The sequence below is a fragment of the Seriola aureovittata genome, chromosome 8 (genome assembly GCF_021018895.1).
Source record: "Seriola aureovittata isolate HTS-2021-v1 ecotype China chromosome 8, ASM2101889v1, whole genome shotgun sequence".
Lineage (NCBI taxonomy): Eukaryota > Metazoa > Chordata > Actinopteri > Carangiformes > Carangidae > Seriola > Seriola aureovittata.
The window spans coordinates 15324601-15340479 of NC_079371.1; the positions used below are offsets into that span (position 1 = coordinate 15324601).

Below are 15879 nucleotides of genomic sequence, written 5' to 3' on the forward strand. Positions count from 1 at the left end.
CTGACCACTCTAAACTCAATCACTTGAAAGTTCTTACATACAAACAGACATATGTAGAAGCTGAATCAATGGGAACAATTCAGAGTAATATTTAACTGTTCCGTGTGTGGACTTATGTTAAATGTAATGTAGGGAGCGGTTTGGAATTCCATTTAGTTGAGCAAAATATTGGGATGTGAAATTTAAGATATGGGTTTAAAAGCATTGCCATCTACACCAGGCGTGAAAGGTGATGGCTTTATCTAAAGCTACTAATTAAAATTGACAACAATATTTCCCCCAACATTTAGCAAGTGCTTACATCTGCCTACCTTTAACAACACTTTTACCATCCTTTAAGATCAACGTCCGGCTATTGTATAAACGAAGTAAAAGTATACAGTACATGGTGGGCACATCCGAGTCAAAAACAATGTACATTTTCGAAAAAATTAGACAGATGTTTTAAATCAAAATGCATATGATGTGGTTTGAAATACATGGTGTGTGCAGCGTTTTTCGAAAGTATGGTTCTTACTGAATGGTCCAAACTAACCAGGACGCTGTCCATGGTGCTGAAAGTATCAGAATAATGTTTAAATGTTTCATTACCAATTCACCTATCTATAATAAAGGCAGAGACACATATAAGCAAAGAGGAAAGGCAAGATTGACATAACTCACTTCTAGAGGAGAGTCTGGTTCATCCAGGATGCTCTTTTCATTCTGTATCCGCTGCATCGTTCCTGTAGAACTGGGGTCCATTATCAGCACGTTCTGACTACCAGCTCTGCCGAACTTACAGTCACTCTTTCTGGAGTCAGTCGTCCTGCACACCTCGTAATTGTACACGTGTTGGAGAGTCCCGGTGCCCAAAGTGTCTGAGTAACGTGGTGGATAATAGGGAATCACAGGGAGATTGGAGTGATACAGGATGCGAGACTGTCTCCATCTGTAGATTTTCACTGATATAATAACCACTAAACACGTGATGAAGAGGAAGGAAACTACAGCCAGAGCCAACACTAAGTAAAAAGTCAGGTTGTCATTGTACTCCTTGTCGTGTGTAAAGTCAGTGAACTCCGACAGCACTTCAGGGAAGCTGTCCGCCACCGCCACGTTAACAACGACTGTAGCTGAACGAGAGGGCTGCCCGTTGTCCTCCACTATAACAGTCAGTCTTTGTTTCACTGCATCTTTATCAGTAACTTGGCGGATAGTTCTTATTTCTCCATTCTGTAAGCCCACTTCAAACAGCGCCCTGTCTGTGGCTTTCTGCAGTTTATAGGAGAGCCAGGCATTCTGTCCAGAGTCCACATCAACAGCCACCACTTTAGTCACCAGATAGCCCACATCTGCTGAACGAGGCACCATTTCAGCCACCAGAGAGCCACCAGTCTGGACTGGATACAGAACCTGAGGAGGGTTGTCGTTCTGGTCCTGGATCAGTATTTTCACAGTCACATTGCTACTGAGTGGAGGAGAGCCTCCATCCTGCGCTTTGACTACTAGCTGAAGCTGTTTAATTTGCTCATAATCAAAGGAGCGAACCGCGCTAAGAACTCCAGTTTCAGAGTTTAAAGACACATAATTCGAAACTGGACTACCACTGACATGTGTGTCGTCTAAAAGATATGATATTCTGGCGTTTTGGTTCCAATCAGAGTCCCTCGCGCTCACAGCAAATATTGAAATCCCAGGGGAATTATTTTCTATGATGTGAGCAGAATAGATGCTTTTATCAAATAAAGGTGCGTTGTCATTCACGTCAGAGATTTTAAGATGTAATTTTGTTGAGCTAGAAAGTGGGGGAGATCCAAAATCAGTGGCTGTTATTGTTATGTTATATTCTGAGATAGACTCTCGATCAAAATGTTGATCTGACACCAGATTGTAATAGTTTGTTAGAGATGACTCGATTTTAAATGGAAGTTTACCATCTATATAGCATTTGATTTGCCCATTTTTCTCAGAATCTGCATCTTTTATGTTTAAAACAGCAATCGTTGTACCAGGACGTGAGTCCTCAGATACTGGACTAGAAAATGACATAATATTTATAACTGGGGCATTGTCGTTGACATCAAAAACATCCAATATAACTTTACTTGTCCCAGTTAGACCACCCTGATCCTTAGCCTCTACCCTCACCTCGTATTTTCTATCTTTCTCATAATCTATTTGACCAGACACAGAAATCGTTCCGGTGTTTTCATCAATACTGAAAATATCTACTGCGCTTCCTTTCATTTTAGACAGACTGTAAATAATGCGACCATAAGAACCACTGTCAGCGTCTGTGGCATTTACTGTAACAATGCTTGTGCCTCTCATGGTGTTTTCCATCACAGATGCTTTATACACTGACTGGTTAAATACTGGAGCATTGTCATTGGCATCTAACACAGTGACATCTATATTGACTGTACCGGATCTCTGTGGCGTCCCTCCGTCTACTGCGATTAATTTTAAAGACAAATGTGGACGTTGTTCCCTGTCTAAAGGCTTCTGAAGCACCATTTCAACATATTTACTTCCGTCTGGATTTGCATGTTGCTTCAAAATAAAATTGTCATTTGGTGACAAAACATAATCTTGCAATGCGTTCAGTCCCACATCTAGATCCTCTGCACTCTGCAGTGGAAACTGTACTCCAACAACAGCTGATTCACTTATTTCAAAACTGATCAGTTTATCTTTGTTCGGGAATACGGGAGCGTGATCATTTATATCCAAAACCTCAACAGTTATTCTGTGCAGTTCGATCGGATTTTCCAAAATCATCTCAAAGCTGAAGCTGCATGGCGTTACGTCTCCACAAAGCTGCTCTCGGTCTATTCTCTCATTCACGACTAAAATCCCTTTGTCTGTCTTCAGCTCAGTGTACTGGATGCTTTCTCCGGTCACGATGCGGGCCCGCCCAGAACGGAGTCTCTTCAGATCCAAACCAAGATCTTGCGCTACATTACCAATAACGGAGCCCTTCTTCATCTCCTCTGGTATAGAATAACGAATCTGGCCACCTACCATGTTAACCAGATGAAGCAGCAACATAAGCAGTCCTATTTGCCGTCGCAGTCCACCAAAAAATCGCCATCTTAAGTACATGTAAGTGGAAGATCTTCTAGTTGCCATCATGCAAACAAAAAATTGCAAGGGATGATTTATATCCCATCTATATGATGGCAAATCTGGTTCTGATATATCCGTTCCTTGGCTGCTCTAAACACCGTTTTAAGCTTTACGTGAACACTGTGAGGACATGTCCGGCTCAAACCTCCGACAAAACAGAGAGAGGCTGCTTCACTGTGTAGTCAGTCAGGGGATGGACTGAATGACGACACAACATAGAAAATATTTAACTGACCAACAGCGTCCCTTAGAGCCTAAAAGGTGAACACCAGATAAAGCCAAGACAGCATTTGGACACTAACACTAAAAGAGTGTGACAGAATTAACACGTGTCACTCTATTTTTCATAGACGTTGAGTTTCAAGGCAATATTTCCAAATAGAGGCAGATTTTAGCACATCAAATTGTTTTGTAATTCACTGAAACTTGAACAATAGCGTATGCTACAGGAGACCATTATAAACAAAGCAGCAGTTCTTATAGGGAATAAAAGATCCACATGAAAATAATAGGCATGTTTAATTGTGTCACGGCAGTAATGCGTCACAATAAAGCATTCTTTACAAGGTGTTCCATTAGCGCTAATATTGGAATTAAGCTGACTCCTATGTAATACATCATTGTGCAAAGTTTGGTATGAGGATTTTAATTTAATGTTGAAATACCTTACTAATGTAGCAAATAGGCTTTAGTATAACTGTCATATACGTTACTGTAACGAAAGATTAGGTTGTGGAAAACGGGCAATGGGTGTGTTGGCTTGGCGTGTGTACAGTGTTCTGTCATTTGGTATTAGCAAAGCTCATATTTTTATTGATTACTAATAAAAACAGCATTAACTAAGACTTTACTAACATTTGGGCTATTAAGTGTTTTTAGATGTCCAATCTAAACCGCACTCTCGCCCTTTAAACGTGCGTATATTAACCAACTAAAAATGTTAGCCTTAAACTTTGTAGCCTACACTAAGATTAAATATGAAAAGTATTTCTGCCATTAAATATGTCTACACATGAAGGTATGAGATGCAGTTTGACAGTTACATAGTCTACTGTGTTTCCTACGGTTAAAACTTGCAAGAGGCTTGCAGAAGCAGAATTCGTATCACTGACGCAAGGCAGCTGAGTTGTCCATGTTGCTGAATCTGATATCAGCTTGTGTAACTGCTCATTGTGAATTCAGCTACAAATAACAACACCAATAAACAAAAACCAAAAACAGAGAAACAAAAACGCAAAAAAGAAGGTAAACTGTCAACTAACCTCTAAAGGAGAGTCTGGTTCATCCAGGATGCTCTTTTCGTTCTGTATCCGCTGCATCGTCCCTGTAGAACTGGGGTCCATTATCAGCACGTTCTGACTACCAGCTCTGCCGAACTTACAGTCACTCTTTCTGGAGTCAGTCGTCCTGCACACCTCGTAGTTGTACACGTGTTGGAGAGTCCCTGTCCCCAAAGTGTCTGAGTAACGTGGTGGATAATATGGAATCACAGGGAGATTGGAGTGATACAGGATGCGAGACTGTCTCCATCTGTAGATTTTCACTGATATAATAACCACTAAACACGTGATGAAGAGGAAGGAAACTACAGCCAGAGCCAACACTAAGTAAAAAGTCAGGTTGTCATTGTACTCCTTGTCGTGTGTAAAGTCAGTGAACTCAGACAGCACTTCAGGGAAGCTGTCCGCCACCGCCACGTTAACAATGACTGTAGCTGAACGAGAGGGCTGCCCGTTGTCCTCCACTATAACAGTCAGTCTTTGTTTCACTGCATCTTTATCAGTAACTTGGCGGATAGTTCTTATTTCTCCATTCTGTAAGCCCACTTCAAACAGCGCCCTGTCTGTGGCTTTCTGCAGTTTATAGGAGAGCCAGGCATTCTGTCCACAGTCCACATCAACAGCCACCACTTTAGTCACCAGATAGCCCACATCTGCTGAACGAGGCACCATTTCAGCCACCAGAGAGCCACCAGTCTGGACTGGGTACAGAACCTGAGGAGGGTTGTCGTTCTGGTCCTGGATCAGTATTTTCACAGTCACATTACTACTAAGTGGAGGAGAGCCTCCATCCTGCGCTTTGACTACTAGCTGAAGCTGTTTAATTTGCTCATAATCAAAGGAGCGAACCGCGCTAAGAACTCCAGTTTCAGAGTTTAAAGACACGTAAGTAGAAACTGGACTACCACTGACCTGTGTGTCCTCTAAAACATACGAGATTCTGGCGTTTTGGTTCCAATCAGTGTCCCTTGCGCTCACAGAAAATATTGAACTCCCAGGAGAATTATTCTCTATGATGTGAGCAGAATAGATGCTTTTATCAAATACAGGTGCGTTGTCGTTCACGTCGGAGATTTTAAGATGTAATTTTGTTGAGCTAGAAAGTGGGGGAGATCCAAAATCAGTGGCTGTTATTGATATGTTATATTCTGAGATAGACTCTCGATCAAAATGTTGATCTGAAATCAAATTGTAATAGTTTGTTAAAGATGACTCTACTTTAAAGGGGAGTTTACCATCTATAGAACATTGGATTTGCCCATTTTTCTCAGAATCTGCATCTTTTACGTTCAAAATAGCAATCGTTGTACCAAGACGTGCGTCCTCAGATACTGGACTCGAAAATGACATAATATTTATAACTGGGGCATTGTCATTGACATCAGTAACATCCAATATAACTTTACTTGTCCCAGTTAGACCACCCTGATCCTTAGCCTCTACCCTCACTTCGTATCTTCTATCTTTCTCATAATCTATTTGACCAGACACAGAAATCGTTCCGGTATTTTCATCAATACTGAAAATATCTGCTGCGCTTCCTTTGATTTTAGACAAACTGTAAACAATTAATCCATTTGTACCACTGTCGGCATCTGTAGCATTTACTGTAATAATGCTTGTGCCTCTCATGGTGTTTTCCATCATAGATGCTTTATACACTGACTGGTTAAATACTGGAGCATTGTCATTGGCATCTAACACAGTGACATCTATATTGACTGTACCGGATCTCTGTGGTGTCCCTCCGTCTACTGCGATTAATTTTAAAGACAAATGTGGACGTTGTTCCCTGTCTAAAGGCTTCTGAAGCACCATTTCAACATATTTACTTCCGTCTGGATTTGCATGTTGCTTCAAAATAAAATTGTCATTTGGTGACAAAACATAATCTTGCAATCCGTTCAGTCCCACATCTAGATCCTCTGCACTCTGCAGTGGAAACTGTACTCCAACAACAGCTGATTCACTTATTTCAAAACTGACAGTTTTATCTTTGTTTGGGAAGACGGGAGCGTGATCATTTATATCCAAAACCTCAACAGTTATTCTGTGCAGTTCCATAGGATTTTCTAAAATCACCTCAAAGCTGAAGCTGCATGGCGTTACGTCTCCACAGAGCTGCTCTCGGTCTATTCTCTCATTCACGACTAGAATCCCTTTGTCTGTCTTCAGCTCGGTGTACTGGATGCTTTCTCCGGTCACGATGCGGGCCCGCCCAGAACGGAGTCTCTTCAGATCTAAACCAAGATCTTGCGCTACATTACCAATAACAGAGCCCTTCTTCATCTCTTCTGGTATAGAATAACGAATCTGGCCACCTACCATGTTAACCACATGAAGCAGCAACATAAGCAGTCCTATTTGCCGTCGCAATCCAACAAATAATCGCCATCTTAAGGATATGTACGTGGAAGATCTTCGAGTTGACATCATGGCAACAAAGAATAGCAAGGGGTGATTTAACTCCGATCGATATGATGGCAAAGCTTGTTCTGAAATATCCGTTTCCTGGTTGCTCTAAACAAGTTTTCAAGGTTTACATGAACAGGACATGTTCGCCTCAAACCTCCAACAAAACAGAGAGAGGCTGCTTCACTGTGTAGTCAGTTAGGGGATGGATTGAATGACGACACAACATAGAAAATATTTTACTGACCAACAGCGTCCCTTAGAGCCTAAAAAGTGAACACCAGATAAAGGTAAGACTGCATTTGGTATAACACTAAAATAGAGTGACACAATTAACACGTGCCTATCTATTTTTCATAGACGACGAGTTTAAGGCAATATTTGCAAATAAAAGCATTTATACTACAGGAGACCGTTATAAATAAAGCAGCCGTTCTTACGGGGAATAAAACATTCACATGATATATTCCACAAATGATTTATCTTTAAGAAAATAGACACGTTTTAATTGTATCACGGCAGCAATGCGTCATAATAAAGCATTCGCTTACAAAGTGTTCGATTAGCGCTAATATTGGAATTAAGCTGACTCCTATGTAATATATCATTGTGCAAAGTTCTGCATGAGGATTTTTGTTTAATGATGAAATGCCTTACTAATGTAAGGAACAGGCTATAGTGTAACTTTCATATACCTTACTGCAACGAAATATTAGGTTATGGAAATCAGAGCAATGTATTTGTTGCCTTTAACCTGTTTATAGTGTTCTGTCATTTGGGATTAGTCAGCGTTAATATTTATATTGATTAATAATAATTAAAATCTTAACTAAGACTTCACTAACATTATGGCTACTTGGTGCTTTTAGATGTCTAATCTAAACCACACTCTCGCCACCCTTTAAACGCGTGGATATTAAGCGAATAAAAAGGTTAGCCTTAAATGTTGTAGCCTACACAAAGATTAAGTATAAAAAGTACTTCTGCCATTCAAAATGTGTACACATGAAGTTATGGGATACAATTTGACAGTTAAATAGTCTACTGTGTTTTCTATTGTTAAATCTTGCAGAAGCAGAATTCATGTCAATGATGCAAGGCAGCTGAGCTGTCCATGGTGCTGAAGATGACATCAGAGTGTGTAACTGCTTATAATGAATTTAGCTACAAATAACAAAACTAATAAACCCACACCAAAAACAGAGAAACAAAGACGCACAAACGATGGTAAACTGTCAACTAACCTCTATAGGAGAGTCTGGTTCATCCAGGATGCTCTTTTCATTCTGTATCCGCTGCATCGTCCTGTAGAACTGGGGTCCATTATCAGCACGTTCTGGCTACCAGCTCTGCCGAACTTACAGTCACTCTTTCTGGAGTCAGTTGTCCTGCACACCTCGTAATTGTACACGTGTTGGAGAGTCCCTGTCCCCAAAGTGTCTGAGTAACGTGGTGGATAATATGGAATCACAGGGAGATTGGAGTGATACAGGATGCGAGACTGTCTCCATCTGTAGATTTTCACTGATATAATAACCACTAAACACGTGACGAAGAGGAAGGAAACTACAGCCAGGGCCAACACTAAGTAAAAAGTCAGGTTGTCATTGTACTCCTTGTCATGTGTAAAGTCAGTGAACCCTGACAGCACTTCAGGGAAGCTGTCTGCCACCGCCACGTTAACAATTACTGTAGCTGAACGAGAGGGCTGCCCGTTGTCCTCCACTATAACAGTCAGTCTTTGTTTCACTGCATCTTTATCAGTAACTTGGCGGATAGTTCTTATTTCTCCATTCTGTAAGCCCACTTCAAACAGTGCCCTGTCTGTGGCTTTCTGCAGTTTATAGGAGAGCCAGGCATTCTGTCCAGAGTCCACATCAACAGCCACCACTTTAGTCACCAGATAGCCCACATCTGCTGAACGAGGCACCATTTCCGCCACCAGAGAGCCACCAGTCTGGACTGGATACAGGACCTGAGGAGGGTTGTCGTTCTGGTCCTGGATCAGTATTTTCACAGTCACATTGCTACTGAGTGGAGGAGAGCCTCCATCCTGCGCTTTGACGATGAATACAAGTTCTTTGACCTGCTCATAATCATATGAACTAACTGCACGAATGACTCCGTTTTCTGCATTTACAGAAACATATTGAGATACTGGAGACCCACTAATCTCGCACTCTTCTAAAATGTAAGAAACACGGGCGTTCTGGTTTTCATCAGGATCTTTTGCATTAACGCTTAGTACAGAGATGCCAGGGGAGTTATTCTCTCCAATCAAAGCACTATAAAAGCTTCGTGGAAATATTGGGGCATTATCATTGACATCAGAGACCTTTAGATAAAAGGTTCTTTTAGATGAGAGGGGAGGTGATCCTGCGTCTGAGGCGATAACAGTGATGTTGCATTCTGACAGATGTTCACGATCTAATCCAGCATCAGTTATCAATGCATAATAATTTCTCACGTTTGATTTAATTTTAAAAGGAACACCGCCTTCAATTGTACATCTTACTTGACCGTTTTCACCCGAATCAACATCTTTAACATTAATTATGCCAATAGTGGTACCAGCAGGGGAGTCTTCAGACACAGGGCTCGTGAATGACATAACGTTAATGACCGGAGCGTTATCATTTACATCGATAACCTCAATTTCAACTTTGCTCGAATCTGTCAGTCCTCCTTGATCTTTAGCTTCAACCCTGAACTCAATTTTTTTGTCTTTTTCAAAATCTAATTCCCGTGCCACAAAAATTCTTCCTGTAACCTCATCTATGTCGAACAAATCAGCTATTCCTGCTCTTGATTTTGAGAAGAAAAATGTTACTCTACCGTACGAACCGCTATCTACATCGCTTGCATTCACAGTGACAATGTGAGTGCCTTTTGGTGCATTTTCAATCACTGTGGCTTTGTACACCGATTGATTAAACACAGGAGCATTATCATTGGCATCTAAGATGTTAACATCTATATTTACTGTTCCCGATCTCTGTGGATTTCCGCCATCAACGGCCAACAGTTTTAAAGACAGGCGTGGCTGTTCTTCCCTGTCTAAAGGTTTCTGAAGCACCATTTCAGCATATTTACTTCCGTCCGGATTAACATGTTGTTTTAAAGCAAAATTGTCGTTCGGAGTTAATATGTAGTTCTGCAGCCCGTTTCCCCCAACATCAGCATCGTCAGCACTCTCTAAAACAAAACGAGAGCCAAGTGCAGCTGACTCACTTATTTCAAATTCCAGGTGACTGTTTTGAAAAGTGGGAGCATTGTCGTTTACGTCCAAAACCTCTATGGTCACAGGGTGCAACTCCATCGGTTTTTCCAGCAAAATCTCAAAGGTGAAGCTGCACGGTGCCACGTCTCCACAAAGCTGCTCCCGGTCTATTCTCTCATTCACGACTAAAGTCCCTTTGTCTGTCTTAAGCTCGGTGTACTGGATGTTTTCTCCGGTCACGATACGGGCCCGACCAGAACGGAGCCTTTTCAGATCCAAACCAAGATCTTGTGCCACGTTACCAACAAGGGAACTTTTCTTCATCTCCTCTGGGATAGAGTACCGGATCTGTGCCTCCGTTTGATTAAGAAAAACAAACTGTAACACAAACAAGTACACTGCCCCTCGCAATCGCCCAGAAAATCGCCATCTTACACCTCTATCTCGATGATGTTCTGTAAAAGCCATGTGAAAACTGGGTATTCAAGCAAACCGAGCAATGGATGGAAGATTTCAACCCAGTAAGGAAAACGCATATATTCCAGGTTAATTAGATGAGCACGAGGAGTGGAAATGAACCTTGTATCAGATGAGTCCCAGCTCGTATGAAGATCATCTCTTACAAAACGCAGTAAGAGGGGAGGGAACGAGTCTGCCTCACAATGTAAGGTTGAATTGATTTAACAGGCAACAGCGTCTCTTACAGGCTAAAATAGAAACTTGTATAACCAGACCCCCAACCCCATGAGTGTGGCGTTTCGGATGCTATTCTGTTATTATCTATCATGGCACAACTGGCAATAGAAATACGTTTATGATTGCTCATTTTAATGCCAGGAATGTAGGTTTTCTGAAAGAAATGACAAAGTAGTTGAATCAACATAGAGATAATGTTGTTTCTCCAATGCCTCTACCCAACATTAAAGGTTAAAATGTCTCTTTTCTGTTGGCAAAATGATAAATATGTAAGATGATCAACCTTCGCCTCGTTAAAAACAACAGAAACAACAACTACTACTGAAAAAAGGAGACAGTAGTGAATGGACATGTGATTATGTCCATTTGGTGTTTTGGTATTTAAAGTATTTTTATTCATAACAAGTTCCCTGGGAAGCTATAATAAAACAGACCTATTATTTATCAACCCATAACATGTACCATAATATAATTATGGTATAATAATAATAATAATAATAATAATAATAATAATAATAATAATAATAATAATAATAATATTAACAACAATAATATTATTATAAATAATATTATCATTATAATTAGTAGTAGTAGTAGTAGTTGTTGTATAGAAGGTAGCATTTCCGATTAAAAATTATGAAGAAAATGGTTTCCTCATAAATTTTCAGTTAAGAGGAGCTGTCCGCACCATGGTGCTGAATAGAACTCTTGATTCCTGTTAAACTATGTTTGCAAAAGTAAATACTTTGCATATGCACCTCACCTCTATAGGAGAGTCTGGTTCATCCAGGATGCTCTTTTCATTCTGTATCCGCTGCATCGTCCCTGTAGAACTGGGGTCCATTATCAGCACGTTCTGAATACCAGCTCTGCCGAACTTACAGTCACTCTTTCTGGAGTCAGTCGTCCTGCATACCTCGTAATTGTACACGTGTTGGAGAGTCCCTGTCCCCAAAGTGTCTGAGTAACGTGGTGGATAATATGGAATCACAGGGAGATTGGAGTGATACAGGATGCGAGACTGTCTCCATCTGTAGATTTTCACTGATATAATTACCACTAAACACGTGATGAAGAGGAAGGAAACTACAGCCAGAGCCAACACTAAGTAAAAAGTCAGGTTGTCATTGTACTCCTTGTCGTGTGTAAAGTCAGTGAACTCCGACAGCACTTCAGGGAAGCTGTCAGCCACCGCCACGTTAACAATGACTGTAGCTGAACGAGAGGGCTGCCCGTTGTCCTCCACTATAACAGTCAGTCTTTGTTTCACTGCATCTTTATCAGTGACTTGGCGGATAGTTCTTATTTCTCCATTCTGTAAGCCCACTTCAAACAGCGCCCTGTCTGTGGATTTCTGCAGTTTATAGGAGAGCCAGGCATTCTGTCCAGAGTCCACATCAACAGCCACCACTTTAGTCACCAGGTAGCCCACATCTGCTGAACGAGGCACCATTTCAGCCACCAGAGAGCCACCAGTCTGGACTGGGTACAGAACCTGAGGAGGGTTGTCATTCTGATCTTGGACACGCACAATAACTGTTGTGTTAGTAATCAGTGGTGGTGAGCCTCCATCTTGCGCTTTAACTGGTATTTTGTACTCTTTGACTTGTTCATAATCAAGTGAACGCAAAGACTGAATCATTCCACTTTCCGTATTAATGGAGAAGTATGAGGAGACAGGGTTTCCATTAACCTCGCTGTCAATAAGAAAATATGATATGCGTGCATTCTGACCCTGATCTGGATCAGTTGCATAGATCTGCAACAGAGCGATACCAGGAGAATTATTTTCCATTACTTTAGTGCTGTAAACACTTTGGCCGAAAGCCGGTGCGTTGTCGTTAATATCAGTAACTTCTAAAACGACAGCTTTTTTGCTTGATAAGGCAGGCAAGCCCTCATCTGTGGCAGTGAGAGTGATATTGTACTTGGAACGTTTTTCTCGGTCGAGGTTTTGTTCTGTGACCAATGTGTAATAGTTTCTGAGAGATGATTTGATTTTGAAAGGGAGATTTTCATCTATATTTATATGGACCTGTCCGTTTTTACCGGAATCTTTATCTTGGACGCTTATCAACGCCACAACTGTACCGGGAGCAGAATCTTCTGAAATCTTACCCGAATATGAAGCCAATGTGATGACTGGACTATTATCATTCACATCTGCTATCTCGATAATTAATGTGCTGGCGCCCACTAAACCCCATGGATCTTTTGCTTGAAGGTTTATTTCGTAATATTGAGAAACCTCGTAATCAATGTCACCGATGAGTTTAACCTCTCCCGTGTAAGAATTTATTTCGAAAGGACAAGAGGAATCCTCTTCCAGGTGGGTGAAAAAATATGTCACGTTACCATTGTAACCTTGGTCCACATCTACGGCACTGACTGTGGCAATAACTGTGCCTCGAAAAACATTTTCCAAGGCAGACACTTTGTATAAAGGCTGAGTAAAAACGGGTGCGTTGTCGTTTGCATCCAGAACAGACACATGTATCCTCACTGTCCCAGACCTCTGCGGTTCCCCACCATCGGCAGCCGTCAATATGAGCGCATGTTCGCTTTGCTTTTCGCGGTCCAAACCACTCTGAAGCATCATTTCAGCGTATTTACTCCCATCTGCTCGAGTGTGTTGTTTGAGGACAAAATGATCGTTTGCTTTTAAAGAGTAACTTTGCAGTGAGTTTATTCCTACATCAGGATCAGCTGCATTATCAAGCAAGAATACAGTCCCTATGGGCGTGGATTCGCTGATTTCCAAATTAATTTCCTTTTTGGGAAAAACAGGAGCGTGATCGTTTACATCCTGTATTTCGATGGTAATGGAAAACAATTCAAGTGGATCTTCTAGGACAATTTCTAGACTAAAGCTACACGGAGATTTTTTGGCGCATAATTTTTCTCTGTCAATCCTTTCATTGACAATAATATGTCCTTTGTTCTGGTTCAGCAAGACATACTGGTTATCACCATCGATAACAAGTCGAGCCCGACCAGAAACCAACCTTTTTACATCCAGGCCCAGGTCTTTTGCAACGTCTCCGACAAACAGCCCTTTCCTCATCTCCTCTGGAACCGAATAACGAATTTGTCCACTAACCGCAGCAACAACGCAGAAAAGCAAAATGGATACTGTCCAATCCAATGATGTGCGTTTGCTCTTTGGAGTATCCATTTCTTCCAATGAACATCAGATCCAAAATAACACCGTTATCCGTTTAGGGAGCGGGGCGTCGTGTCTCGCTCACAATATGTACCACATATGTATTTTGGATAGTCTACTGTGAAATCCACAATGCAACCCTCCAAACTACAGCCTTTGTAGGATATATGCACACAGTCACCGACTGTTTCCCTCAAAGGCGGGTGGGGACAATGTCTCTGAGATAAGGCCGATGTTATACATGTCTCCTTAGGCAACAGCACCACCAACAGTGACTAAGTTAAACAACATCAGTAAACCACAGTGGACCAATGCTCCACTGTCTATCTAGTCAGTGTATCGAAACTTTACAGCTCTTTCTGCCTAATCTTTAATGGCGCTGAGCTTCAACATCAAAATCTTTGTTCTTTGTATCTTTGTATTGTGTTGGGAAGTGCAACAGCTCCATACTCTCAAATGTAAGAGAGTGAGCTGATGAGTTTGATAGACAATATACTGAAGACCAAATTAAAGTAAGTAAAATGGTATAGATAGATAGATAGATAGATAGATAGATAGATAGATAGATAGATAGATAGATAGATAGATAGATAGATAGATAGATAGATAGATAGATAGATAGATAGATAGATAGATAGATAGATAATCTCCTCTCTCTTGATCCAATCTAACTGATGAGCACAGTGACCTACATTTAGCAGTGGAATTAACATCTAGTACGACACTACTGCAACACTCATCCACAAGCATGAACGAATATTGGAAAATATCGCAGCAGTGTCATTTCTTCTGTATGTACCTAAAACATTATGTTGGCACAGGTAAGAATGCCTATTTTAGAATGGGTCATGATGGTGCTTTGCATTGTCCCCTGCTCACACACACAGTATTAGTATATACAGCTGCAGAGCATGACATTCTGCATATCATGATTGTGCATTATTCAGGAAATGACTGCACGGCAGCAGCAGCAGCCAGGATTATTAATATTCATGTAATTTAAAGCCTGGGGTAGAATCTCCTAGCACATAAAAATAAGGGCAATGCAGCTGCCTCTGTTACAAGACGGCAAGTTCCAATTTCAGTCTTGCATGAATATGGCTTAGAAGAAATGTGTCTTATAAGTATTCATCATGTTGGGTATGTTAGCTGGTTTCAGCACAGTTTATGTAATGTGAAAAAGAGATACAGAGAAAAAGAGATAAAATACAGACATAGAAAATGGATAGAAACTCATTCTGGGTCAACTCATTGATTGTGGTAGTTGAGTGTGGTGTTGATGAGGCTGTAATACTAACGTAACAGAGTAATAAAAATAGTGTACTATGTGGGATTTAAAGAGACAGGAAAATAATGAATTGTCTTACCTGTTCGATCAAAATGGAAGTTTCATTCAGGAAGATCAACAAGAAAGGAAAGGAGAAAAAAGAGAACAGTTAGTATGAATCCTGATAAATCCTGAAAAAAAACAGTTTAGTCAGATCTTATAACATTCATTTACATTCATATGCATTATGTACATATCCACAGGGAAATAATGAAATTTGGGTTGATCTTGTGACATATCTGACACTATGATGTTGTAAAACTGCTCCAAAGAAGTCACCATGAACAAAGTGCAATAGGAGAACTTCCATGGGCTGATTTCACCAAGATACACTTAATGAATAATTAAATGAATGAATTAAATACTTTGTTGGTCTTGGTAAATAATAATAAAACATTGTCAACCAAGCTAAAGTTTCAGCTTGCTCAGCTGTGTTAGTCTCCATTCCCTCCTCAGAACATTATTAGCAAACCAAAAATGGAGCTGTGGAACTTCCTCTTTTTAAATTAAACCATCAACTTTGACTGTCAGCTGGCAGCAGACACCTTTAAGACTGCTCTCACCTCTAATATAACCTGTGTTGAAAAACCTTTTTGAAACTTTCAGACTTAAAGTTAGTCTATTTTTGGCCATTTAATTATATAAATTATGCCTTAACTTACCAGACTTC

The 15879-nt window shown here is 40.7% G+C and overlaps 4 protein-coding genes and 1 pseudogene across 31 annotated transcripts in view; all 5 read right to left on the bottom strand.

The window, feature by feature from the left end:
* LOC130173281 (protocadherin gamma-C5-like) overlaps nt 1–15879 on the bottom strand; it is a 281937-nt gene that overhangs the window by 155598 nt on the left and 110460 nt on the right. The gene's annotated exons all lie outside the window — the stretch shown is intronic.
* On the bottom strand, nt 578–3245 carry LOC130173286 (protocadherin gamma-A3-like). Its single transcript, XM_056382426.1, has one exon. It carries the CDS (start codon nt 3115–3117, stop codon nt 604–606), a length of 2514 nt encoding a protein of 837 aa, XP_056238401.1. The 5' UTR covers nt 3118–3245; the 3' UTR covers nt 578–603.
* LOC130173958 (protocadherin gamma-A7-like) lies at nt 4365–6946 on the bottom strand. The gene is made up of 2 exons (XM_056383539.1): nt 6436–6946; nt 4365–5142 (listed from the first exon to the last, which is right to left on the bottom strand). The coding sequence occupies exons 1-2, from the start codon at nt 6825–6827 to the stop codon at nt 4365–4367; spliced, it is 1170 nt and encodes a 389-aa protein (XP_056239514.1). The 5' UTR covers nt 6828–6946.
* Nucleotides 7378–11068, bottom strand: LOC130173294 (protocadherin gamma-A2-like; annotated as a pseudogene).
* LOC130173307 (protocadherin gamma-A10-like) lies at nt 11347–14069 on the bottom strand. Its single transcript, XM_056382447.1, has 2 exons — nt 13523–14069; nt 11347–12232 (listed from the first exon to the last, which is right to left on the bottom strand). Exons 1-2 carry the CDS (start codon nt 13892–13894, stop codon nt 11438–11440), a joined length of 1167 nt encoding a protein of 388 aa, XP_056238422.1. The 5' UTR covers nt 13895–14069; the 3' UTR covers nt 11347–11437.

Excerpts from the sequence above, each read along its gene's own strand:
- LOC130173307 (XM_056382447.1), bottom strand. The coding sequence starts at position 13,894 with ATGGATACTCCAAAGAGCAAACGCACATCATTGGATTGGACAGTATCC. Across the intron at positions 12,233-13,522 it reads TTACCATCGAAATACAGGAT|AATGACAACCCTCCTCAGGT; the intron begins GTAAACGATCAC and ends GTCCAAGATCAG.
- LOC130173286 (XM_056382426.1), bottom strand. The coding sequence starts at position 3,117 with ATGATGGCAACTAGAAGATCTTCCACTTACATGTACTTAAGATGGCGA.
- LOC130173958 (XM_056383539.1), bottom strand. The coding sequence starts at position 6,827 with ATGATGTCAACTCGAAGATCTTCCACGTACATATCCTTAAGATGGCGA. Across the intron at positions 5,143-6,435 it reads ATGGAACTGCACAGAATAAC|AATACTGATCCAGGACCAGA; the intron begins TGTTGAGGTTTT and ends TGTGACTGTGAA.